This window comes from Gigantopelta aegis, chromosome 8, assembly GCF_016097555.1.
Source record: "Gigantopelta aegis isolate Gae_Host chromosome 8, Gae_host_genome, whole genome shotgun sequence".
Classification (NCBI taxonomy): Eukaryota; Metazoa; Mollusca; class Gastropoda; order Neomphalida; family Peltospiridae; genus Gigantopelta; species Gigantopelta aegis.
Genome location: NC_054706.1, coordinates 25,551,035 through 25,578,658, shown reverse-complemented (window position 1 = coordinate 25,578,658; position 27,624 = coordinate 25,551,035). Strand labels below are relative to the sequence as shown.

At 36.8% G+C, this 27,624-nt stretch overlaps 1 protein-coding gene across 5 annotated transcripts in view; it reads right to left on the bottom strand.

Annotated features, from left to right (window-relative positions):
- Positions 1-5,609: 5,609 nt before the first annotated feature.
- LOC121378405 (poly(A)-specific ribonuclease PARN-like) overlaps positions 5,610-27,624 on the bottom strand; it is a 62,877-nt gene continuing 40,862 nt past the window's right edge. The window contains exons 19-23 of one of the 5 annotated variants that reach the window (XR_005958723.1): positions 24,629-24,703; positions 22,266-22,431; positions 19,193-19,320; positions 16,307-16,444; positions 5,615-5,712 (exon numbers count right to left, since the gene is read on the bottom strand). Coding sequence is in view for 4 of the 5 variants with exons in the window: in XM_041506560.1 (XP_041362494.1) it covers positions 16,386-16,444; positions 19,193-19,320; positions 22,266-22,431; positions 24,629-24,703 (428 nt within the window). In the remaining variant the exon portion in view is untranslated. Of the gene's footprint in view, positions 5,713-14,057; positions 16,445-19,192; positions 19,321-22,265; positions 22,432-24,628; positions 24,704-27,624 lie in introns of those variants that run through there. The other 4 variants (XM_041506560.1, XM_041506561.1, XM_041506562.1 and 1 more) reach the window with 4 other exon arrangements.

Below are 27,624 nucleotides of genomic sequence, written 5' to 3'. Positions count from 1 at the left end.
ACAGTAATTTGAAATAACTATAGCGTGACCGTTACATAAGATACACATTATTTTTGACAGAACACAAAATACATGTACAAACTAAGCACTACATAAAACGGTGTTTCGAGCATGAATAATGTCGCTACGTACTGTTTCAGTGCTACTTTTGTTCTACGTTTTCCTACTTTTGTCCTACATTTTCTATATTTTCATTCCTAATTGTGTCCAACTTTTTCAAAAGGGTGTGCTGGACAGCCTGATTTTATGAAGAAGGGATGGGGCACCCAAACGTAAACAGCCCTAATATATCTTGTCAGAACGGAGACGGGCCAATATGTCAGTATACATAACTGGAGGGCCAAAGATGTGGTCCTCACCAACCCACCCTCTGGCTACGCCTTGCATCACGTGTCACGGGGGGGGGGGGGGGGGGGGGGGGCGTGGTTAACTCATACGGAGGGGTCAATTGACCGCTCCGTATGACGAGTTAACCACGCCCACCGTGACACGTGATGCAAGATTAGACAAACTTTCAATAATAGCTGCCAATTCGCATAGGTCGATAGCAAAATCAACCGATCTGCCGATTACGTTTTTGCCTTAATTTATTTACAAATATCGTTGTTTAAATAAAAAGCCGACAAGCGGAGACATTCAAGTATTTCACTACAGGGTACATTTACGATGACAATGTGATTTAAATCGACGAAACCATTTGTACTTCAGTAAATTTTATCGAAGCACAAGAACCCGGAAGTGAACGTCGAATGCAACCAAAAGAACATTTAAAACATCCTATGCTCGTTTTTCTTGTCAGAACTGATAAATTAAAATGTCTTGTTTGTTTCTTTTTTCTTCTTCTTTTGCATCTTAATTTTTGTTGTTGTTGTTGTTCGACTTTTATATTAATGGAATCCCGATATGCCGAGGAATAAGAATAGAATGCGCGGCGACGACCCGTTTAAAACCGTGGCGTCTTTATTTTTGGTCGGGTTGCGTTAAATGTTTTGTTTAAAAAAAAAAAAAGGGAGGGACGTGAGCAGTAACATTAAAATACAAGGCTATCATTTTATGCACGAAAGGTTACAAAACTATAGCAGGATACAGTCGCCTGTGCCAAAATTATGCAGGCAGTGGTTTAGATTCTGGGATTGCGATGTTTATGGGGGTGTATTCTTACATAGCTGCACTGCTTGAATCAACCGATATACGGCACTTGCCCTATTTATGAAACCAAAGCCATACACGAAATTTAAAAAAAAAAAAAAAAATTAAAATCACAACTGGCGTAGCCAAAGGGTGGGTTAGTGGGGACCACATCTTTGGCCCTCCAGTTATGTATACTGACATATTGGCCCGTCTCCGTTCTGACCAGACATATTAGGGCTGTTTACGTTTGGGTGCCCCATCCCTTCTTTATAAAATCAGGCTGTCCAGCACACCCTTTTGAAAAAGTTGGACACAATTAGGAATGAAAATATAGAAAATGTAGGACAAAAGTAGAAAAACGTAGAACAAAAGTTGGACTGAAACAGTACGTAGCGACATTATTCATGCTCAAAACACCTTTTTATGTGGTGCTTAGTTTGTACATGTATTTTGTGTTCTATCAAAAATAATGTGAATCTTATGTAACGGTCACGTTATAGTTATTTCAAATTACTGTACACTATATTAATCAATATACATATTTACATGCATAGGAATGCTGATGCACAGTAAAACAGAGTTAACATGATTAATTTAAGTTTTCCATAATGTATTATAGATTCTGAAGTCATACACATTATAATTATATTAATCATTGGAAAATATGTTGGCTTCGAGGGTGTAATTTTAATATGTTGAGATTATATGGTGCCACAAATTGGGAGATACATCTTGCTGCCAAGAAAAATTAAAATAATTCCCGTAACTGATGACTTTTATAAGAATACAAGGAATATGCACACTTTAACAGCAATTCGTGGCATTTTCAAACCAAAAAGTAGGAAAAACTAAGTATTCTGAAGAAAAAGTAGGAAAAATAGGACAAAAACCAAAAAGTACGTAAAAGTAGGATAGCTGGACAGTCTGTAACATATTTGCCAATTAAAGCAGTACAACAGTGTTTAAATAAATTATAAACTCATGTGTTGTGACAACTGCTGGGAATCAAACTTGAAGCTTCTGCACCCGCTCCCTCCCCCCCCAATCTCACACAACCAGCCCATTAGTTATCCTACTGTCACACAAAATGTACTCAAAAAGCTTTATCTGTTCTAGAGGCATAGGCAGATAAAAAATAGTAATAAATATTATAAGACAACCCATGCCTTTAGAACAATAATAATAATACAAAATAAAAATTTAATTAAAAACATTTATATATATATATTAAAAAAAGAGGCAAAATTATATTTATATATTTATATATATATAGAGCAGGGTTTCTGCCAGAGGGTAAAATGGGTATGGTGCCATACCCAATTTTTTATTTTTTAGTTAACATTTTGACAAAATTAATAACTTGTCATTATTGTATGATTTTCTTAAGCCTAACCCTAAATGTAACCCATTTTATTTGTGGAGGAGACCCCCCATAGCCCCTGTTGACTTTGGTTGCATTCAATAACATAGCGCCACACACACAAAATTCTTTCTGGCAGAAACACTGTATATATATATATATATAACATAAAACTAAACCAGATTGCAGTTCGCACAATTTATTTAATATTTATTATGAGAATACTTCCTAACATTTTTTTTTTCTCAAAGAGAGGGTCTTTACATAGTAATCCCCATGCAATCTGGTACAGGTAAATATATTTATTCAAAAATGTATCTTTCTGTGGCATCCATCTCCATATCATTATCCTCGAAACTTGTACAGTCAACTGAGCAATTAAGGATTACCATAAGATGGGTGGTGTCAAACTGAATCCCAAGTCTTGGAAGTCTGAATTACTCCTTAGCAGCAATATGTCAAACACAAATGTTTTTGTTTTTTTAAATATTGTATTAAATGAAATTGTTGAAAGTGTTTCATTTTCAGCAGCAATTTCACCCCCCTACCCCAGTTTTTCTTTCACATATCAGTTGAAACTGTTCTATTATTTCTATCATTCTGTTCTCAATATCAAGATGCAATGTAATTTGTTTAATAGTCTGTCTTCAGAATCTCATTTTCGACATCTGATCAACGACTCCACATCCATTGGTCCAGTTGCTGAAATATATAAAAACAAACATGTTAAGTATTTCACATCCATTTGAAGAAGTACATTAGTCTGTAACTTAATTACATATCGTTGTATTAATTTAAAGATTAATTTAATTTTAGGAAAACATTTTTTTAACAGGAAACAAAATCAATGTGACTAAACAAAGTATAAAATTAAAACGTATAGCAGTAAATTAAGAAAAGTAGTGAACAATGTATTTAACTTTGATGTGTTATTTGATTTCTATTAGAAAGTTGCACAAAGCTACATATAACGACAATATATACATCGAAGACTGATTAAATGAGTCAGTAAATTCCATTACATTGGAGGGAAAGTGATTCTTAAACTCTTACCTTCGTAGAATTTATATATCAGTTGAATTTTGATGGATTTCGGCAAAACTTCACTTTCAATACCATGTGACGGTTTCGCAGGAAAACACTGATTTTACGTCAATCGTAGGCTCCGCATAGTTGTCATCGCTATTAACACTTGTTAGCAGAAGTATATGTTTACTATGATTATAATTCAGTTGGAGAAGACAATTATTTTAACTAATTTTAATGCTAACTATACAAAAACGTTACACATCGAAAACAATTATGTTGTCTAACCTAATGGCGTCCAAGCAAATTTGGGCCCGCGATTTTTGAACCCCGTAACATGATTGGTCCAGCGCGGTTGTCAATCACGCCGTACGGAGGGGTCAATTACCCAAATGTCCGATCAGATCAGAATTTGTTTAACGTGCGCATATACCACAGAGGTTTCGCACACGCCTGTCGCGGGCTTAACCTCTGACATCGCCAGTGGCAAGTCCGGGCCAGAAGGGGGAGGGGGGGGGGGGGGGGGGATGTGTGTGTGTAAGTTTGAGGTGGGCATAATTTGGAATAAAAATTTAGAAGTTGGGTCAAAGACCTAAATCTAAAATGAGCTGATTCATCCTAAGTTTGGACAAAAATGTAGTCCGAAAATAAAATTAGAGTGCTCGGCCGAAAAGGTTTTAAGGTGATTTGAGCAATTTAGACGGGCTACCGAAATGAACCACGGTCAAAAAGTTTAAAAGTCCAACTAAACCCCAAAAAGGAGGTTAACTGTCCTAGAAAAGGTTGGCGGCTACGGGTACGAGTTGAAGTACTTCTCGTTGAAGAGTGGTACCAGTTTCCTCCACCGGTGAGCTAGCAAGGTCTTGGCTAGCTGAACGTACTGGGCGCCGGCGATGATGTTCAGTACTCTGTGGACGGTGTAGTTGTCCATTTCCTTGAAGAGTATCTATCTCCTGTCGGTAAAGAACATCCCGGCGCGACGTCATCACAAGTCCTATCGTCCCGTCCCGTAGTTCCTTCGAGTGGATCCCGACTTCACTGCCGTCTGGAAAGGACTTGAACGCTGCCCCGAGCACTCCTCCTGGCAGTGAGTCGATGTCGGAAGTGTCCCCGACCAAGTATCTAGCGTACTGGCCCTTGATCTTAGCTACTGCGAGGCTCCAGGCGGCGTCCCTGCCCCGGGCGGTAGCGGAAGGCCAGCCTTGGCTGGTTGGTCACTCGGCGGAGTGACGGCCTTCCGCTTTGCAACACCAACATCCATGGTGGTCTTGGCGGAGTTCCCCGGGGGTGGGGAACTCGACGCCGACCACCACGAAAGGGTTGGAACGAGAGACGCTGGCCGTGGAGTCTCGCAGATAGCGGTACACAACAGTGCAGTTGACTCTTCCAGTGGCTCAGTCTGTCTAGGAAAATCTGGCTCCGCTGGTTTGTCGGGTCCCGGGGGGGGGGGGGGGGGCACAGACGGGACCGCCGCTGGCGGTTGAGCCACCAGTTTTGGTCTCCCGCCCTGTGACGCCCCTGGCGCACGTTTCCTCTTCCTCCTTCCTCTTCGGGGTAACCGCGTCACCGTACACCAAAGTCATGGAACTCCCAACAGAGCTCCGTATGATGCAATGAATCCCCCCAGGTGTGTGTGTGTGTGTGTGTGTGTGTGTATGTGTGCGTGTCAGTTAATATATTACATTATGTCCACACAACTTACTAATAACATTTCAAGCACACTGCTTGAACTTTTTATATTATAGAATAGTTGACCAGATTAAAAACATAGTTCAGGGCCATAGCTAGGATTTTTTTGGTTTGACGGGGGAAGGGGGGGGGGGGGGGAACCGAGTAGTTAATAGTCTAAAATTCATTAAACGGTTAAGAAGAGAATTTAAAAGGCATTAAAATCTATTACTCTGCATACAATGAAATAAACAATGTAATAACAAAACAACATAATTATCCTTGATTGTTTATTTAACGTCGCACTCAACACATTTTATTTACGGTTATATAGCGTCGGACATATGGTTAAGGACCACACAGACACAGAGGGAGGAAACCCACTGTCGCCACTTCATGGGCTACTCTTTTCGATTTGCAGCAAGGGATCTTTTATATGCACCATCCCATAGACAGGATATCACATACCACGGCATTTGATGTACCAGTCGTGGTGCACTAGCTATTCTTCATTAAATGCATCGAAACTGTAAAGTAAATACCCATATATAATTAATACAATTGTTTTTACATACACAAACAAATGTTATCACAACTTGATATAATCATAAATAAATAGAATGTAAACGTACAGACTCCAGAGTAAAGATTTTACTAAACATTTTCAAGAGCCAGTGTTGTTATGATTTTTTCAATACGGTCTTTTAAACGAACACCAGAATATCAGGAGTGTTTATACAATTCAGTGTTTGGTCTTGGCAATACAAGATTATTATGCGTTGCTGATCTCAGGTTATATTTATTCGAGCCTGATGATGGTATGAAATAATCACTTATATATGCAGGTGTCAGATTGTTCAACGCCTTATATACTAATATACCCGTATGGTATGTGCACCTGTAATCAAAAAGCAACCACTGTAATTACTTAAAGGGAGGGTCAACTCAAATTGAGCCTGGTGTGATGGAAAGATGCATACCGGACGACCAACACATACTGACACTTTAAGAAATGACAAAATGCGTAATTTTAGAGTTAATAAAAAACTGTGATTATTCCTGCTAACTGGGGCAGCCATTTTCTTTGTTTCCGATGCGTCAGGAATTCTAGTTTGGGCCGAAGTGGTGGTGCGGGGAGCAAGTGCCCCCCACTTTTCAGATATTTTGCTTTATAATAGTGTAAAAATTTGTAAATGTAAAAGTGTCCCCCCCCCCTCCCCTTTTGTCACCTTCCTACGCTCGTGAATTTAATTCATGAAAATACGAAGGTGTGTGTGTGTGCGTGTATGTGTCTCAACCAACGCGCAGCGCCCTTTAAAATGGGTCAACTAGAACACTGGATTCGTAATAAAACATTATGAAATCGCTTTCGAGCATTATGACCAATTAGTATCCTGCAAAATAACATGGCACGGCCAGTTCATATAGATTTTCTGGCCATTGTTGGATTTGACTGGGGCATTGCAGCAATTTGCCGCATGGCAGCCGTTAAATTCGAGCCCTGGAGAACCCGTGGGTCGCGAAAATAGTTCGATTGTTGGTTTTGATTAATAATTCTGGCAATTACAATAATGATGACAAGATGATATATGATTATGAAACGGTTATCAGCAATATTACTTTTAAATACCTTTCTTTATAATTTTTCAAAATAACGCAACAAAAAGAAAGCTATCGAAAAACTACTTTTAATGTTTTTCCAGAACTAACATGATCTCAATAAAGTTTAAAATAATATAATCTCCAACTCACAAACACAAAATATTAATCAACGATAAAACGTCATTTAGAAGTTGACATGTGCTTTTATTACGTCCGCACGACCAGTATATAAAGACAATGCTGAAACAATTACATTATCTGATTTTGAATTGATTCAAAAACAAAACTATTGTCATGTCTGTGGCATTCGTAAAAGTTTTGAGATTCTTTGTCAACGCGATGTTGAAATGTACCTCCCGTAAAGACAACCGGGTTGCTCCGACGCCGGGACTTTCCTCGGAGCCCGTTTCCTGTCCATCGACAATGGTAAACTTTGATTCCATTGCTCATACCAAGACGCCAGTTTGCTGGAGAGATCCAGAGGACATCATTCTGTAGACCCTCGAAAGCAAGGACAGGAACACTCCAGGAAATGTCGCCGGTGAAGGAGCGACGTTATAAAGGCCCTTTTAAGGGCCACCAAACCTCCCGAATGAAAGTTTACTCGTCCACTGTACATCAAACTTTATTGCTATAGCTATAGCAAAAATAATAGAATTAATTATAATTGACATTTTTTTTTTTTTTTTTTTAGAATCGCCTTAATTTAGCCTGTATGAAAAGCGAATAGGGCTACAGTAGGCTAAGAGGGGGGGGGGGGGGGGGGGGGGGGGGGGGGGGGGGGGGGGGTAGGATAGTAATTTATTGCAACTTTCTGAAACTGACTTGGCCGAGTCAAAAACTTGTTTGTCCTCTCCACATTTATTTTCTAAGTCGATTGTTTTCTAAATTGCACACAAAAATAGTATTTCCAAAACACTTATTTTTTTTCTTACATGTCAAACCAAACTGAAATTTACAAAAAAACTGAAAGTATTTTTGTAGGATGGGACGGACTATATGTCAAACGTAACTAATGCCCGGCGCAGACGAGCGTTTTTTAACGCATCCGTACGAACGCAGTAAAAACGCATCGTGTGCGACCCCCTCTGCGTTGCGTTTTTTAGCGCTGCGTCGATTTTTCAAATATCAAACATGTTTGACTTTAGACGCACAAACGCATCCGTCTCCTGCCGCATCCGTCTAAAAAAGCACGTGTGCGCCTACTTGCGTCTGCCTTGCGTTCACATTTTTATACTGACCAATCATCTGTCTATTCAGTAACACGCCTTTCGAAATGGCCTCTCCTGACAGTTTAACAATTAACAATTATTGGTTTCAGTGATGAATAGAACTGTGAAAACAGACCCGACCATTAAAAATGACTAACATGTAAATATTTCAACACAAATAATTTCCAACTGCTCATCTTTGAAACAAAGACTAGGCACGTGTAATTAATGACATTTCTAAATAGATGAAATTAAAAAATATAAATTATTGCATTCATTGTACTATGCCTAATAATAATAATAATTAATAAGAAAGATTTATATCGCAGAGCCTTGACAAATACCGATTAACATAGACTCGGTTGATATTTTCCATATTAAAAAATACTCGTGACGAATCCTCTATGTACATAATGTTTTAAATAAAGATTATTATGTTTTAAAATGTATTAATAAATTACATTTAATCTTTGTTATTTTTCCTAGAGTAAAGTATAAATAAATTAATTAATAAAAGAAATCATCAGTGGATCGCAGGAACGCATCGCAGGTAGGCGCACACTAGTTACGGTATTGTAACGGAAACTTTCGACTACGTCTCGGTTACCGTTACGGAATATTGATGTCATTTCTTCGTAGCAGCGCCGCCACAGATCACAGCGGCACGTTTCTCGCCAATATTATGGTACCTTTTTTTACAAGTAAAGTGCTACTTGTGTACATAATTGAGTTTCCTCCATGCTGACACGCGTCAGGCAACGTAAATGCGTCGATGTCAGCGCTACGTTATCGTATCTAGGCGCACACGAGACGCATCCGTTAAAAAACGCTCGTCTGCGCCGAGCATAAGTCTGTGGTCGTTAAGGAAATATTTCCTATTTGTAAACATCCGGTGTAACTTCTTTTTAAAAAAGAAATACATTATAATGGGGGTGGGGAGTTGAAAGGGGTAATAAAAAAAAAAAAAAAAAAAAAAAAGTTCAGAAAAACCTACTTTTACTATTTACCAACACATTCTATTTATTTTTGTGTAAGGTAGGGCCTAAATCAAGAACGTTAATTAATGAAAATAGTGCCAATAGGCCTACAACACAGCTTGCTTATACAGATTAAGAAGTTTTAAGTTTGTTTTGTTTAACGACACCACTAGAGCACATTGATTTAGTAATAATCGGCTATTGGATGTCAAAGGAAAGAAAAAAAAGAAGTTGATATTTAACAACACACTCAACACATTTTATTTACGGTTACATGGCGTCAGACATATGGCCAAGGACCACACAGATACTGAGAGAGGAAACCCGCTGTCGTCACTTCATGGGCTACTCTTTTGGATTAGCAGCAAGGGATCTTTTATGTGCACAATCCCACAGACAGGATTGTACATACCACGGCCGTTGTTACACCAATTGTGGAGCACTGGCTGGAACGAGAAATAGCCCAATGGGTCCACCGGCGGGGATTGATCCCAGACCGACCACGCATCAAGCGAACACTTTACCCACCCCTGGATGTCAAACATATGGTAATTTTGACATAGTGAGGAAACCTGCTATATTTTTCTATTAGTAGCCAGTGGCCTTTCATATACCAGATATAGCTCAATGAGCCCACCGACGGGGATCAATCCTAGACCGACCGCGCATCAGGCATGCGCTTTACCACCGGACTTCGTCCAGCCCCCGCTTATACAGATAATATGTATACGGGCATGGGCGTCATTTGCTGAAGAAAGGGCGGAACGTAACCCAGTAATCAAGAGCACACCTGATGCACGGTCGGTCTTGGATCGATCCCCGTTGGTGGGCTCATTGGGCCATTTCTCGTTCCAGCCGGTGCACCGCGACTGGTAGGCTATATCAAAGGCAGCGGTATGTGCTATCGTTTTGTGGGATGGTGCATATACTACTAATGGGAAAATGTAGCGGGTTTCCTCTGATGACTACGAATCAATATTATCAAATGTTTGACAGACCCTATTTTTTAAACACCAAGTCATATTTTCCACTATTAGAGCCGTTTATGATCACTGAAATCAAACTTTACTTATATTTTATTTAGCTTATCCATGTCCGTACAACCAAATTTTTTCTGGTCATCCTGGAATTTCCAATACCACAAAATGCATTTACACCCCCCCCCCCCCCCCCCAAACGTACGTGCGTCTGAGAAGTAACAGTTATGGAGTCGAGTTTCAGTCTATTGTTGACGGTATTTCACTGTTTGTCCTTCACAAACTTTTTTTAACTCTCTTGTAACGTTACCCAAATGTGTTACAGGTTTGTAACTTGACCAAACTTAAGTGTCCATTTTTACTATATTTCACCATGCAAATCATTTCTCTTTGCTTATCAACTGTTTTATTGGACAAACCATTATGTCTAAATTATTTGTGTACATTTTAGGTCCTAGTAACGAGCTACTTTTGGCATACTAATTCAAAACATATGTAGCTCCCTCTTTATTTTTTGATGGACCATTCAAAATTGCGCCCAATTTCCTTCAATAACACTGTGCACCCTTTCTCGTTGGCATTAATCCTACGGTACATTCCAAATTCCATAACACCAAAAACCACCCTCCGCCTGTTACCGACCCCGGTCGGGCTGCTGGTGCTCCCTTGCACCTGCCAGTGTAGGCGGCCCCCCTCCAATCCACCACAGCCAGTTCCTATCCTGGACAGGACAGGCGTGCGCTACAACAGCTTGCTCTGAATGTGCACGTTAAACACTCTTTGGAGCATAATAATTTAAAACTTTTCTTAAGAATTGCACAATTTGTATCATACCAATGTTTAATGTGCACGGGAGGCCAGGGCCTTGAGCTCAAGCGAACGGGGTACTAATATCGGAGTACAGGGACAGTTCTGGAGTAGTATGAGGCACACACACATGGATTTCTGCCGAGGACCTCTGCTGTGTGTGAACCCTTAATAGTCCATGAGCCAGATACCGAACCCCCCCCCCCCCCCCCCCATCTAGGGATTTTTGGAGACAAGTATTTTTAGATACCCTATTATATATGAATTTAATATCTGCTTGTCTGCAGAAAAAACATATTGGTGGATTAAAAAGATATTGCCATTTGAATAGGGGTACAGCTGCACATTTTGTGTCCCAAAAATACTATATGGAAAAAATAATCCACATAAATGTTTAACAGATACATAAATGAATGATATACTAGATATTAATATTAATAATAATGCAATATGTATGAATGATATACTCATCGGCAAAAGTTAAGCAATGCCTGAAATGCATTATTTTCTATATTTTCACATTTTTCGGCTGCTTGAAACTTTTATCAAAAATTGGACTGTATTTAATATACTGAGGCAGCATTATTCAAATATGGTTCAGTATATCTGCCTATACTGTACTCAGAAAAATCAATTAAGGGCTATTAGATATTTTAGCATTTTCCTTTTTATATGAGGGAAAATACAACTTCTTCCGTTGAAAGTTGTCAGCATTGTGGCATGTTCTTAAACTAATGTCTTAAATAACAATTTAGAAGGAACACAATGACAAATTTCATTCTGAACAAATCCTAGCCTAATGCTCATTTCAATATTTTTCATAACTATGTGAAATACTCGTGTTTTTTTGCGTGTATCACCAGTCAAAGTTTACTAAAACAATTTTTAGAAGTCATGTATATGACAAAATTAGCTAAAACAATATGACAGTAAAACACAATTATATACTGACACACTTTGAAGTTGATATGAAACAATGCTACGACTTGGCAATGATCAGAGGGAGCGAGCATTAGGAATGCTGTTTGGTGGAATTTCACAACGGATAGCTAGTAATTTCAAGTGCACCCTTCAAAAAATTCAAGGTCGAATAAGCGATATAACCTGATTGGAAGTGTTTGTGACTGTCCTCACATTTTGTGATAATTGCATGAAAAGATCCTCCTTATAAACTCAGAAACCCACGTTGACATGCTTTAATACATCTTAGCATGTTATAGTAATGCATTAATAGATATACATTAGATATTTTTGTTAGTGTCACATTGAAACCAAATTGTTTTCAAAGTGTGTCAGTATTTTGGTTTTGTCTTTACATATTTAGCGGATACAAAGAAAAAAAAGAGAGAAAAAAAGTTTGTTTTATTTAACGACGCCGCTAGAGCACATTGATTTTTTATCTTATCATCGGCTATTGGACGTCAAACACATGGTCATTCTGACACTGTTTTTATCTATCATCGGCTATTGGACGTCAAACATACGATCGTTCTGACACTGTTTTTATCTTATCATCGGCTATTGGACGTCAAACACATGGTCATTCTGACACTGTTTTTATCTTATCATCGGCTATTGGACGTCAAACATGTGGTCATTCTGACACTGTTTTTTTTAGAGGAAACCTGCTGTCGCCACATAGGCTATTCTTTTATGACACAGCAAAGGATCTTTTATTTGCGCTTCCCACATGCAGGATAGCACAAACCATGGCCTTTGTTGAACCAGTTATGGATCATTGGTAGGTGCAAGTGGTTTACACCTATCCATTGAGCCTTGCGGAGCACTCACTCAGGGTTTGGAAAAGAAACCAAAACAAAATCAATAGTAAAAAAGACAACACCAACGACAACATTACATTCATTTTTATTAGTGTCACCTTTTTAGAAGATGACGAAATAACTTTGTAACCAGTGTTAACACTGTAAACAGTATTTCATACTTTAACATCTACCAGAGATAGCATATCCATTTTGCTTCCTGTGACTGGAACAGTAAAACAAATGTTTGTATTCAAGACAGTAAGCTGACATCAGCCTTACGGGGCCAACAAGTGCACATACTTGGTTAAAGGGATGTTATTCATACTGTTTACTGACTATAAATATGGAAAAAAGAAAATGTACGAACTCATAATGAATCTAAACCAGATAAGACTGACCTTGTTTTTCTTTCTTGCTCAACTACACACGTTTAAAATGCTGAGGCTGAAATAGATACTTTGAAGGCTTCCTAAACTGATGTAGACTACTTTGAAGATGCTGCCTACTTTTGTCTGTTGAATTCTAGATTTGTATTTTGTTTGGAGGTACTTGGTACCACTGAATGTGTTGCTGTTCTGGTTAAAACTCAGTTTGTTTTTTGAAATAAAATGTATTTACATTTCCTTCTGTCAATCATGGTACAATTTAACTCTGAATGTGTAGTCATCAACAAAAGTGTTCAGCAGTTCTTCAACAAAAAAATTTCAAACCGTTTTTGAAAACAAGTAAATGTTAAAGTTTGGCGACACCACTAGAGCACATTGATTAATTAAACATCGGCTATTGGATGTCAAATATTTGATAATTCTGACATGTGGAATTGAAAGGAAACACACTACATTTGTTTTTATTAACAGCAAGGGATCTTTTACATGCATATTACCACAGACATGACAGCACATTCCATGGCATTTGGTGACAGGTAAATGCTTACACTTGTGATCAGTTAAAAATGTTTTCAGTTGCCAAATAGGATGATTAAATCGAATGTATTTTTTGAAAAATATTTACCAAATCCCAGTACCAACCAAATTCTAAGTAGCCAAACATCAAGAAGACATTGTTGTGGACTTTTATAAATATTACAATGACACAGAACACACCAGGCGAGTCTTTTAACTGACAGGGAGCAACAGGCAATTGCCACGCGAAGTACACAATATGATTATTGATTAAATTATTACAGAAACAACCTTTGCTTTCCTTTTGAAAGCATTGCCCAACTATCAGATTAAGAAATTTGTGCTATGTCAACATTAGGACTACCAGTATTATGGCTGGTAGGTACTGGGTTCGGATCCCAGTCGAGGCATGGGATTTTTAATCGAGATACCGACTCCAAACCCTGAGTGAGTGCTCTGCAAGGCTCAATGGGTAGGTGTAAACCACTTGCACCGACCAGTGATCCATAACTGGTTCAACAAAGGCCATGGTTTGTGCTATCCTGCCTGTGGGAAAGCGCAAATAAAAGATCCCTTGCTGCCTGTCGTAAAAAGAGTAGCCTATGTGGCGACAGCGGGTTTCCTCTAAAAACAGTGTCAGAATGACCATATGTTTGACATCCAATAGCCGATGATAAGATAAAAAATTAATGTGCTCTAGCGTCGTCGTTAAATAAAACAAACTTTACTTTTACCAGTATTATATATATGATATAAAAAACCTATAACCCCCTCCAAACAACCCAATAATTTAAAAAGAGATTAGTTCTTTCAATTTACATACCAGGGCCCTGTTCCACGAAGCGATCTTAGTCCCAAGATCAACTTAGTGCATAGGGTAGCTATGGGTCTAAGGTAATCTTAGTGCTAAGATCGCTTCATGGAACGGGGCCCTGTACAAGAAGTACTTAATTTTTAGCATTTTCTTCTAGGTTAAAATATTGTTGGCACAGATTACTTCCCATTCCATAAAATGAATTCTGAGCCTTACAGGCTTGGTAAACCGTAATGTATAGTTCACGACACATTTATCAAGTTCACAATTCCTGTACAAAATCCCTTTGCAAACACTTTATAGTCTGCCCCATCTTCATACAAAAATGTTTTTGTTTTTTTTGTAAATAATTTCAGTTTGCAAAAAATCCACAAAAACTACTTTTGTGTGCAATTTAGAAAATAATCGGTTCAGAAATAAATATTTAGTAAATTTCATAGTATGAAAAAAGGCATTCCCTGTGGAAAGGACTATAGTTAGTTTTTTATTCATTCACATCCCTGTTTTTGTACTGATTCTTGTATATGTATGTGCAGTTTATACATGTATTTAAATAACATACAAATGATCCAAATTTAGGTGGTGTGGTTTTTGTATAATACATTTTAGTAGCAACCTGATTGACTGTTGTCGACTTATATCAATGCCTAATGTTGTAAATAATATACACTTTGTTTTAATTAAAAACAATTCACCAAAATGACCAGTTGCCTTATTATGAAGCCATATAACTGTCAATGATAGGATTTAATAATTAAAAAAATGAGTCCTGTATCCATTTCTGAACCATCAAACAAGTACAACATTCAACAGACGAGATATGGTGTATTTAGTATACATGCCAGTGTAATTATTTGTTAAGTGCCATTCAACCCACCCCAATGAAATTTAGTTGAAAACAAATCATGATCACTCTTACACTACAATTAATATCTGACATTTTGGCAGCAGTTACTGGTACCTTCCTTTAAGGAACACTGACGCCATATAACCGTAAATACAATGTGTTGAGTGTATCGTTAAATAAAACATTTCCTTCCTTTAAGGAACACTGACGCCATATAACCGTAAATACAATGTGTTGAGTGTATCGTTAAATAAAACATTTCCTTCCTTTAAGGAACACTGACGCCATATAACCGTAAATACAATGTGTTGAGTGTATCGTTAAATAAAACATTTCCTTCCTTAGAGGAAGATGTTTCAACAGCTGTTATATCCACATTAAGGGATAGGTCTGGCACTCACCAAATTTGCTAATATGCAAATTTTAAAAACAATAGGTGAATTTTATTAATTTTTCATTTGTCGAAATAATGTTATGTAATCATTGATATTTTTCTACAAAATAACCGTGTATCTATAACATTTTGAAGCTTAATAGATAATTTGGCGAAATCTTCTGCCCTGCAAGTTGGTTTTCAAGAACAAAACTCTCATTCTTGAATAGGAAGATTAATAAACAATGGAAAATGATATATCATGAAAAAGAAGAACATAGAATCATGTTTTTCTGAGAAAGGCAGCTATTGCCAAAACACAGACATTAATTGTTGTAGCATGAATAATGACCATAAATTTCTTTTTCTTAAACTTTGCTTGGGAATTTTGTACATAAATATATTACAGTATATAAATTTAGTTAGTTACTTATTGAATATAGTAAGGGGTCAGGGTATCAGATCTAAAAAGGTAAGTAGTAAATGTAAACTTTTGAAGCCACAAAGTGCAGCAGGTTAGGCAAACTAAAGTGTTCTGTAATGGTAGTAATAGTGGAACATGCCTAGTCAGGTTAAAACTACCAGTAACGTTATTCTCAAAAGCACTATTATAAACAACAATTCTATAACAAAGATACAACTTACATAAATGCAATCATCAGTGACACACTAGCAACTAACAATCTTTGTTTAGCCAAAGCCAAAGATTCTAAATGTGTAGTTTAACAGAAAATATCTGCAGTTACTATGAAGTGAATGACCTCAAGGAACATAAATGTACAATGGAATCTGACAACTAAAGACAATACATGTAAACAGATCACATTTTGTTGAAGCAAAAAATATACATTGTAGTTCCGTTGACATGTTCCTTGGAAAAAGGCCCCAAAACACTTGATGTATTTATTTCAAGAATCTCTTGCTTGGTCAATCCCAGTTTTCGGATTCATCAAAGAGTTTTTCCCCAGTTTCCATTTTATTATCTCCTGAAAAAAAAAAAAAATCCAAACATTTTATGCACTATACAAAATATAATAGCAATATGGGAAATAATTATATAGTTTTTATACATAGCATGCTGTTATTTCATGAATTATTTGCAATTTTTTGTTCACATGCTATTCTAAATTAAAAATAAATAATTAAAGAGAGGAAACAGAACAGGTCTAAAAAGGCTGTAAAATTATGGTAGTGTTAGAAATATATAGAAAATATTGGGACTAAATTTAAGTAAAGCTGTAAAGTGCTATCTCAGCTATACTATAATTTTGTATTTAAGTATAACCAATGTTATTCAACTAGTGTTGGGAATCAGGTGGAATTCCATCCGCCATCATCCGTTATAATTGGTTTGCATCATCTGAGTAAAATTTTAAATATAGAGGATTCGTCATGAGTGTTTTTTAATATTAAAAATATCAACTTGGTCTATGTTAATAGCCTCGACAAATACCGATTTAGTAGACAAGGTTGATATTTTCCATATTAATAAACACGAGTAGCAAATTCTATTTATCCTACACTTCTAAAATAACATTTTAATTCAGTTTTTAGTAAATCACAGTATAAAAGTCACCGCCATCGGTAATATGATGTCATCATGATTAGTACAAATTAGTTTGACATCACTCATTTTAAATAAATCTTTGAAAACGTTACGCTCAGGTACACAGGTCTTGTTGGCTTGTAAGCAAGTGACTCATCAACAGCAACCGGCCTCGGTGGTGTCGTGGTTAGGGCATCGGTCAACAAGCTGGTAAGTACTGGGTTTGGATCCCAGTCGAGGCATGGGATTTTTAATTCAGATACCGACTCCAAACCCTGAGTGAGTGCTCCGCAAGGCTCAATGGGTAGGTGTAAACCACTTGCACCAACCAGTGATCCATAACTGGTTCAACAAAGGCCATGGTTTGTGCTATCCTGCCTGTGGGAAGTGCAAATTAAAGATCCCTTGCTGCTAATCGGAAAGAGTAGCCCATGAAGTGGTGACAGTGGGTTTCCTCTCTAAATCTGTGTGGTCCTTAACATATGTCTGACGCCATATAATCGTAAATAAAATGAGTTGAGTGCGTCGTTAAATAAAACATTTCTTTCTTTCATCAACAGCAACACCTTAACTAGAGACCTAATAATAGAATGCAAATTTAAAAGTATATGCCAATTTGTAAGGTCTTTAGGTAATAATGTGTTGCTGTGGATGGGTCATTGGTTTACAAGCCAACAAGACCTGTATACACATGTACCTGTATATTTATACAATGTTCTGTGTCCAGTTTAAGCACTATCTCTAAACAGTAACGATGTACGCAATGTTCTGTGTCCAGTTTAAGCACTATCTCTAAATAGTAACAATGTACACAATGTTCTGAGTCCAGTTTAAGCACTATTACTAAACAGTAACAATGCACACAATGTTCTGTGTCCAGTTTAAGCACTATCTCTAAACAGTAACAATGTACATAATGTTCTGTGTCCAGTTTAAGCACTATCACTAAATATTTATACAATGTTCTGAGTTCGGTTTAAGCACTATTACTAAACAGTAATGATGTACACAATGTTCTGTGTCCAGTTTAAGCACTATCACTAAACAGTAATGATGTACACAATGTTCTGTGTCCAGTTTAACACTATCACTAAACAGTAACGATGTACACAATGTTCTGTGTCCAGTTTAACACTATCACTGAAGATGTATACAATGTTCTGCATCCGGTTTAAGCACTATCACTAAATATTTATACAATGTTCTGAGTTCGGTTTAAGCACTATTACTAAACAGTAATGATGTACACAATGTTCTGTGTCCAGTTTAAGCACTCTCACTAAACAGTAACGATGTACACAATGTTCTGTGTCCAGTTTAACACTATCACTGAAGATGTATACAATGTTCTGCATCCGGTTTAAGCACTATGACTAAAGATGTAAAGAATGTTCTGTTTCCAGTTTAATCACTATCACTAAACAGTAACGATGTAAAGAATCTTCCATGTCCAGTTTAAGTACTATCTCTAAAGAGCAAACATGTATATAATGTTCTGTGTCCAGTTTAAGCACTATTACTAAAGATGTACACAGTGTTCTGTGTCCAGTTTAAGCACTATCACTAAACAGTAATGACGTACACAATGTTCTGTGTCCAGTTTAAGCACTATCACTAAACAGTAATGATGTACACAATGTTCTGTGTCCAGTTTAACACTATCACTAAACAGTAATGATGTACACAATGTTCTGTGTCCAGTTTAAGCACTATCTCTAAACAGTAACAATGTACATAATGTTCTGTGTCCAGTTTAAGCACTATCACTAAATATTTATACAATGTTCTGAGTTCGGTTTAAGCACTATTACTAAACAGTAATGATGTACACAATGTTCTGTGTCCAGTTTAAGCACTCTCACTAAACAGTAACAATGTACACAATGTTCTGTGTCCAGTTTAAGCACTATCTCTAAACAGTAACGATGTACACAATGTTCTGTGTCCAGTTTAAGCACTATCTCTAAACAGTAACGATGTACACAATGTTCTGTGTCCAGTTTAAACACTATCACTAAACAGTAACAATGTACACAATGTTCTGTGTCCAGTTTAAACACTATCACTAAACAGTAACAATGTACACAATGTTCTGTGTCCAGTTTAAACACTATCACTAAACAGTAACAATGTACACAATGTTCTGTGTCCAGTTTAAGCACTATAACTAAACAGTAACGATGTATACCTTGGTCATCGTTTGCATCACCTTGTGCCTTCTTGTCGCTATGACGACCTGAACTGTTGTTTCCATTCTTTTCTTGTTTTTTGTCTTCAAGTATTGCAGGTTTTAATCTTGAAACAAATGGGGCAGCTCTGTTAATATGAAAAACTATACACACTAAGCTAAAGCGAAAAGCACATGCAAAGCAAAGAAAGCTAGAAAAAACAACCAAAAACAACCCCAAATCAGCAAAGAATGACAATACCATTATTTAACCCTTTCACAACTTGATTAGTGTTCACTCTAATCACTGGCCTATGTATGTGTGTGTGTCTGTGTGTGTGTTTGGCCCCCCCCCCCCCCCCCCCCCCCCCATCACACCATTTTTCTTACCCACCACCTTTTATATTTACCTCTTGCCGTTAAGGCCAGAAACAGTAGAATCTCATTGGGTTGAACTCGAAAGGGTCAAATACACTGCAATGGTCAACCCAACAACAAGATTATATGATAAAGTGATTATTACCCTCGTGTGCTTCAGTATTGTCAATATCATATATCAGGAATAAAAATAATGTATTATGCTTACCAGAGATTCACATAATACCAAGAATGTTTTAAAGGGATTAGTTTTTTTGTAATGAACTAGTTGTAGTAAATGTTATGGCTAAGATTACAATTTGTTTTTAAAAGCAAAGCACTGCAATTTCCAAAGTGGGTTTAACCTATACTGCCATACCCTCTAAAGTTGAGTTACATATATGTTGCACTTTCTTATTCAAACATATGTACATGAAGCTAGATGGATTCAGAGCTAGCATTGCAACTAAGTACAAAAGTGTAAGACATTGATTTAGTGGGTGACATTAAAATATCAATGATGAAAACCTATTAATATATATATATATATATATATATATATATATATATATATATATATATATATATATATATATATATATATATATATATATATATATATATATATATAATATATACTCTTCAAAAAAAGAATGCTATAGGATTAGTTTTACAGAATCAAAGACATCGTAAAGACAATCAAATAAGTGACCGAATGGTGATGCAAGAACATTATAAAACACGTTCGATTTGCATAAACATAGCCATAGTCAATGTTTGTACTGAAATGCAAAAGTGCAAGCCTCAGAGAAGCACGTGCATCATGAAGTTCTGTAACTTTGCATGTCAAACCCTCCATTGGTGGGGCATAAAAGGCAACAGCATCAGTGATTCAAACAGACCGCATAACAACACTGTAGGTAATGCAATAATGCCAATATTGACATCAGATCAATGCAATAATGTCATTGGGAGATTGCAAGCAGGGGCAACTCAACAAGCTGTGGCAAGGCACTTTGGCGTCTCCAGACAGACCATCTCTGCTTTATGGGCATGGTACAACACCACTCAAAGTGTTAACGACAGGCCAAGGTCAGATCGTCCCAGAGTAACTGCCGCTGCTCAAGATCGATACATCCGGGTGTGTCATCTTCGAAATCGAACCACAACAGCAACAACTACACAGAATTTCTGACCAGACAACACTTCCGCAACTTCTTACAGCACTGCAGGATGAGCGGCAGAACATTCCACAACGTGTTGTGCAAAGTTTGATTGCTTCCATGTGTCACTGTTGTCAAACTTATCAGGGCTTGTGGTGGTCATAACCGATACTGAGATTTTGCCCAGCTCTATGTACACATATGCCCGTGTACATGTTTCAGGTAGATTCCCAGATATACATGTACTGTTTCGGACATGTACAGAGTAATCCCCTTCCCATGGCGTCTTTATCTTTGGTTGCTCTCTCTCTCTGTCTCTCTCTCTCTCTCATATATATATATATATATATATATTTTTTTTAGGCCTAGCTATTAGTTGTTCATTTACAAATTTAAATGAATTGTTAAATTGATAAAACAGGAAAAACCAGAACAGACATTTTTACTGAAAAATTAGTTGTTTGGATTACAGCAAGCATTGTGGGTCGACTATACCAAGCCTGTTTTACTAAAGAGCAGGGGCCAGTTGTTCAAATGTTACTTAACGTAACCCATTGTTAACAGAAATTTTCAAAACCAAAGACTGATTCAATGTAAATAACAATTGGAAAACATAGTGTTGAAACTTGTCTTAGAACAATCATAATAAATTCTAAAAGTTTATTTCGTATTTATACAATAATAATTAAAAGGAAAATATTAGACTAAGCCAGGGTTAATTTAACTAAGCTTTGAACAACTGGTTCCAGGGGCCTAATTCACTAAACTCTCGCAACTTTGCGATCTCGCAGTGCAATGCTAAAAGACTTGCAAAGTGAATGCTTTGTTGTCTAGCAGAGCCTAAGATTCCTTTGTGAATTAGGCCCCTGGTGTTTAAAGCATTGGTGTAAGACAAAAACATGAAGGCATTGTAAATTTGGCCCCATTGGTTTCCAGGTTGGGTTTGTTGTTAGCTGCCTGTTTGAAAGCATCACTACTGGCTAGCACCTCTAATATAACTGGAACAAAAAGGTTTAAAGGAGCTGTCTGAGTGTGTTGCCATTGTACAGTGAAACCTGTCTAAACCGGACCCTGACAAACCAGAATCTTGTCAAAACCGGCTAAGTTTCCTGCTTCAGAATTTTCTAAATTCTAAAATGAGACCCTCTAAAATCTGGATCCTGTCTAAATTGACAAAATTTAGGTCTCCAGCATGATCCACTTTAGACAGGTTTTACCGCAACATGTTTTTGACTAAAAGAGCATTGTTAAGAACTACTAAAATTACACATTCAATACATTTTCATATTTAAAATGCCGGTCTGTTATATTAAATATGTTTCTTGTTATCTTAATATTGGTAGTAGTCAAAACTGAAATTTACCTCCAAATTATTCCGTACATATAAAAAAAATGAAATTGGAGTGACCACAAATATTAGGACAACTGAAAACCACATTTAATATACAAAAACTGATTTTCAACAATGAGCTATATTCAAGAAGTAACTTCAGTTGTTAAAAAAGGATTTATTATTTGGAACTATGCGACAATGGTTGCAAATTGAATATAGTTTAAGTTATTACTGTACTCACTGAACATTCAGGGACTTTCTCTTCTTGTTCGCCATGTCAATGTCGACATCTTCCGATGACCGCTTCCTGCTCACAGGGACGTCTCGTTTCGGTGAGATCTCCTTCTTGTATGCCTCGTAAGTGACCACTCTGTAAACAGAATTCTTTGCTGACAAACCTTTCAGGGCTGTAAAAAACGAAAAAGCCATTGCACAAAGACATTTAAAACTGTCATAACAATCAAATACTACTGGTTTGATCCTGTTTTAACAACCCAGTATTCTTTTCAGTTTCCAAGCTAGACTTCTCTTTTTTATACCTTAAGCTAGATTCATACTTCACCGACTCTTGTTGGCAAGCATGCTTTTGATCAAACATAATTCTCATTTTTCAGTGAATTCAGTGTGGTTTTAACAGTTCATATTAAATTCTGATGCATATTCGTTCAAAGCTTTTTCATTTACCTAATAAAAAATAAAAATTCACTTTTACATGAAAGAAAGAAATGTTTTATTTAACGACGCACTCAACACATTTTATTTACAGTTATATGGCATCAGACATATGGTTAAGGACTACGCAGATATTGAGAGAGGAAACCCGCTATCGCCACTTCATGGGCTACTCTTCTTAATCAGCAGCAAGAGATCTTTTATATGCACCATCCCACAGACAGGGTAGTACATACCACAGCCTTTGATATACCAGTTGTGGTGCACAGGCTAGAACGAGAAATAGCCCAATGGGCCCACCGACGGGGATTGATCCCACCAATATGTTTCTTTATTCTCCTCATGTTAATGTCCACATCTTCTAACGACCGAAGATTTTAATTATTTTTATGTAAATTTAATTTTAAGGTGGTTTCAGTGGAAACAATTTTAAACACATTTTAGTATAAAAATCAAAGAAAGGTCAGGAAAAAAATATTTTCTAAATGACATCTCAATAAATGTTTAAGCTCCAGCTGTCTGGTCTCGGGCCTAAGTTTATGTGCTGGATGTGGTAAAGTGCTCGGCTGAAGTGCAATCAATCTAGGTTTGATCTCCATCAGTGAGCTAACTGGACTAGTGTTTTATTCCAGCCAGTGTTGCACAACTGATGTAAAAAAGCCACAGGATGGTACATATAAAAGATTCCTTACTACTGAATGAAAACTGCACTACGTTCCATGGCGAGCCAGGCCAAAGAAAACTGGCTCCCTAATATACACTTGCACTCGCACCCAGACAGAGTCGGACAAAAGAATACCGGCTCACTCTACCCAATCCCAAAAGGTTCCAGCAAGGAGCTACCTTTCGATCAATTAAGTCAAATCAACCAATTACATATAGCCCCATTTTCATTTTTTATAAACCATTCTAAAATATGCTTCAAAATTACCTTTAAGAAATTACACATTATTATCTATTTGGCTTTAATCCTATGGGACATTTGCAAATTCAATAGCACCAAAACCAACCCTCGTCTGCTACCGACCCTGATCAGGCGGCTTGAGCTCCCTTGCACATAACAGTGTGGGCGACCCCCTCTCCCACCCATCCCCAATCCTTTTCCTGTCCTGGACAGAGGAGCCGGCTGAGGTCGACACCTGCGCCCATGACAGGCATGTGCTACAACAGCTTGTTCTAAATGTGCATGTTAAAACCTATGACCTGACATGACCATAATGAAAAGTGAAGCCCATGGTGTAGTGGCAGCATAGTTCCTCTCATTACCTTTGTGGTCTTTAACTACATGTATATGTTCGATGCCATACCACCAGGCCATGTTTTAAACACCATCAGCAGAAAAATGCTATTATGAATGCATGCCATACCACTGGGCTAACAACAAACAAAATAAGTCAAAATAATCTTTCTATATGTCTCAGTATTACTGACATTCCCTACATTGGAGTTAAAGCAAATTAGAATAACAAGAATTCTGAAGAATTAAAGGTCACGCTTGCCACAAACTTATTGAGTGTCAATCAAAGTTGCTTTCCTAGATGTTCATCTCAAAGATTAAAAAAAAAAGAAGAAGAAACTTGAAAACAAATTTTTTTTTTTTTTTTTTTTTTTACTTTAATAAATTAAAAAAATTTTTTTTTTTTTTTTATTGAGATGAATATTCAAAGATGCAACTATAAATCAAGTTTCATTTATCTATGACTTACATTTTGTGAAAAGGAAGGAAATGTTTTATTTAACGACACACTCAACACATTCTATTTACAGTTATATGGCGTCGGAATATATTTTGTGAAAAATGCAGCTAAACATGAAAACATAATGTTGTATCTAATGTTGATGCTGTGGCTGAAAAAGTAGTACCTACATCTCGACTCTTGACTACATCAAGGACAAACCGAATTCGTAACAATTAAAATGTTCATGACGTACCGGCTTGAGCATTATCCTTCTTGTAGAGGGAAACAAAGGCAGATATGTCATCTAACCAGGAGATCTGGATGTTTCCTGCCAAAATTATAAAAATGCTCATAATTATGTAACTCAACAATACACAAATCAATGGATGTTTCCTGCCATAATTATAAAAATTCACATAATTATGTAACTCAGCAATACACAAATCAATGGATGTTTCCTGCCATAATTATAAAAATTCACATAATTATGTAACTCAACAATACACAAATCAACGAATGTTTCCTGCCATAATTATAAAAATTCACATAATTATGTAAGTCAGCAATACACAAATCAATGGATGTTTCCCACCATAATTATAAAAATTCACATAATTATGTAACTCAGCAATACACAAATCAATGGATGTTTCCTGCCATTATTATAAAAGTTCACATAATTATGTAACTCAACAATATACAAATCATTGGATGTTTCCTGCCATAATTATAAAAATTCACATAATTATGTAACTCAACAATACACAAATCATTGGATGTTTCCTGACATAATTATAAAAATTCACATAAAACAATTAATTTTAATATATTGACAATTTTCTGCCTTTTGTCAGTAATACATATGTAACTGTCAGCATCATGTGATCATTTGTAAGAAGAATGATTAGTAACTTCTGATCTGATTTTAACACTTTGTTTAAAAAACAAAAAAACAAAACAAAATTGATATGGTATCTGATATTGATTAGGTATCTGGAGTTACCTTTTGGAATGTATTTTAAAAATATGGACTTTGTTCTACTTTTATCACCTGGAAACATTCACTAACTGCTGATAAATAAAAAAACTGAGAGCTCCTTGATATAGTCAGGTATGCATCCAAAAATTGGCAGAAAATATGAAAACAAATTTTGCAGTAAATTATTCAAAGAGGTCATATCTCAAATTTTCGTCTATAAATTGCCAGCAAATATAAAAACAAATTTTCATAGTTAATTATTTAAAGAGGTCATATCTCAAATTTTAGTCCATAACTTGGCAGCAAATATAAAAACAAATTTTCATAGTTAATTATTTAAAGAGGGCATATCTCAAATTTTAGTCGATACATGGACATGTATGTTTTTCATAATTGTAGTGTTTATCAAAAATACATTTCATAAAGTCTTATAAAGTTTGTAATATTTTTAAAATAGGGTACGGTAGTAATATAATAAATTATTTTGTTGCATTTTGTTTAAGAAAAATTTAATATGGCTAAAATATTTCAACAAGACGACAGCTGTCAATATTCCCCATTTTGTCTGGAACAATTTTGGAGTTGTGAGTACTCCGGAAACTGAATTTAGTCATTCTGGCTATTTGTTTCCATGGAAACAGATTTTTTTTTTGAAAATGACAACATTTCATGCAGTTATCATGTTATCATCAGTGGTTTTGCGTTTCTCACTAGCCTGAACTTAAAAACCACTAGCCACGGGCGTCGGGCTAGCGGATTTGTCGAACTCTGAGTTATGTTGAATGGTTTTGGAGTTAGAGTTGTGCTCCAGAAACAATGAATCTGGCTATATGTTTCCATGGTACCCAACAGAAAAAATATTGAAAAAGAAAACTCCCTTATAGCACTTCTAAACCATAGATTAATATGTGTACAACATTGCGTTCATGAAGTTATCTTGAATGGTTTTGGAGTGGTGAGCACTCTGGAATCACCAATAGATGGCAGACGGAAAAATACTGCCCATTTTAATAATATCCCCTGCAAATCGTCCTATGGGGGGGGGGGGGGAGAGAGATAATGAAGCGTTACCAATAAACGTTAGCCACTGTACATCCAATATAATACTTACACATATCCTTATGAAACTGCTGATCTCATTCCTTAACACAAGTACACACATGCTTCATGAAATCACAGAAAGGATCTATAAACAACTCACTGCATAACTTAACTGCAAGTGGTGAATAAGCCAGACAGCAATTCCGAGAAATGACGTGTTCTCAAGAAGTAGCATTAGTCACACAAGGAAACAGAAAGTGAATTTTGTGAATGTGAAATCAATGATTACGCTGACAAGGCAATATGATACTCTGTATATCAGAACACTAAGGTGCGGCCCAAAGAAACAAGTCAGCACTATAACCGCCATTTATATTATTACAGTGTATATAATAAATGGCTAAGAATGAATTTGGGCAATGTATTTCACAATACTTTAGTAGTAAAATTTTAAGTTTGTTTTGTTTAATGACACCACTAGAACACATTGTTTTATTAATCATTGGCTATAGGACTTCAAACATTGGGTAATTTTGACATCTAGTCTTAGAGAGGAAACCTGCTAAATTTTTCCGTTAGTAGCAAAGAGCTCTTTTACATGTGCCATCCCACTGTCAAAAATAAGTAAATCACCATTCAAGTCAAACTTGATCTGTAATTGTACGTGATAAAGCTATACACAAAATTTCAGTTCAATATCTGAGGTACATGTATTGCGATGAAAAAAAAAGACTCAGTAAAAGTAATTTTCAAGGGCTTAACTCTGAAAAATGGATAAATTGCCATGAAAGTCAAATTTTATCTGTAACGGTGCACTCAACACATTTTATTTACTGTTATATGTTGTCGGACATATGGTTAAAGGAGGGGACAATTAAGACATTTGGCCTGGTATGCATATTCAACGATATATAATGCACATTATTGCTTAATATCAACAAGTATAATCATATAATTAATTAATGGGGGGGGGGGGGGGGGGGGGGGGGGGGGGGGGGGGGGGGGGGGGGGGGGGGGGGGGGGGGGGGGGGGGGGGGGGGGGGGGCGCGGGGGGGGGGGGAAAACGGTTAAATGCGACAGCTATTATATATAATGGCCATTTTGTACCATCCCAGTGAATGGCGAGTTGGTGGTTACGTAATACCTAACGTGTCATGTCAGGAATTAGTCTTCGAACTGAAGAAACAAAACATACCTGATTTTTGTGGATACATCGCAATGTTCTGTAA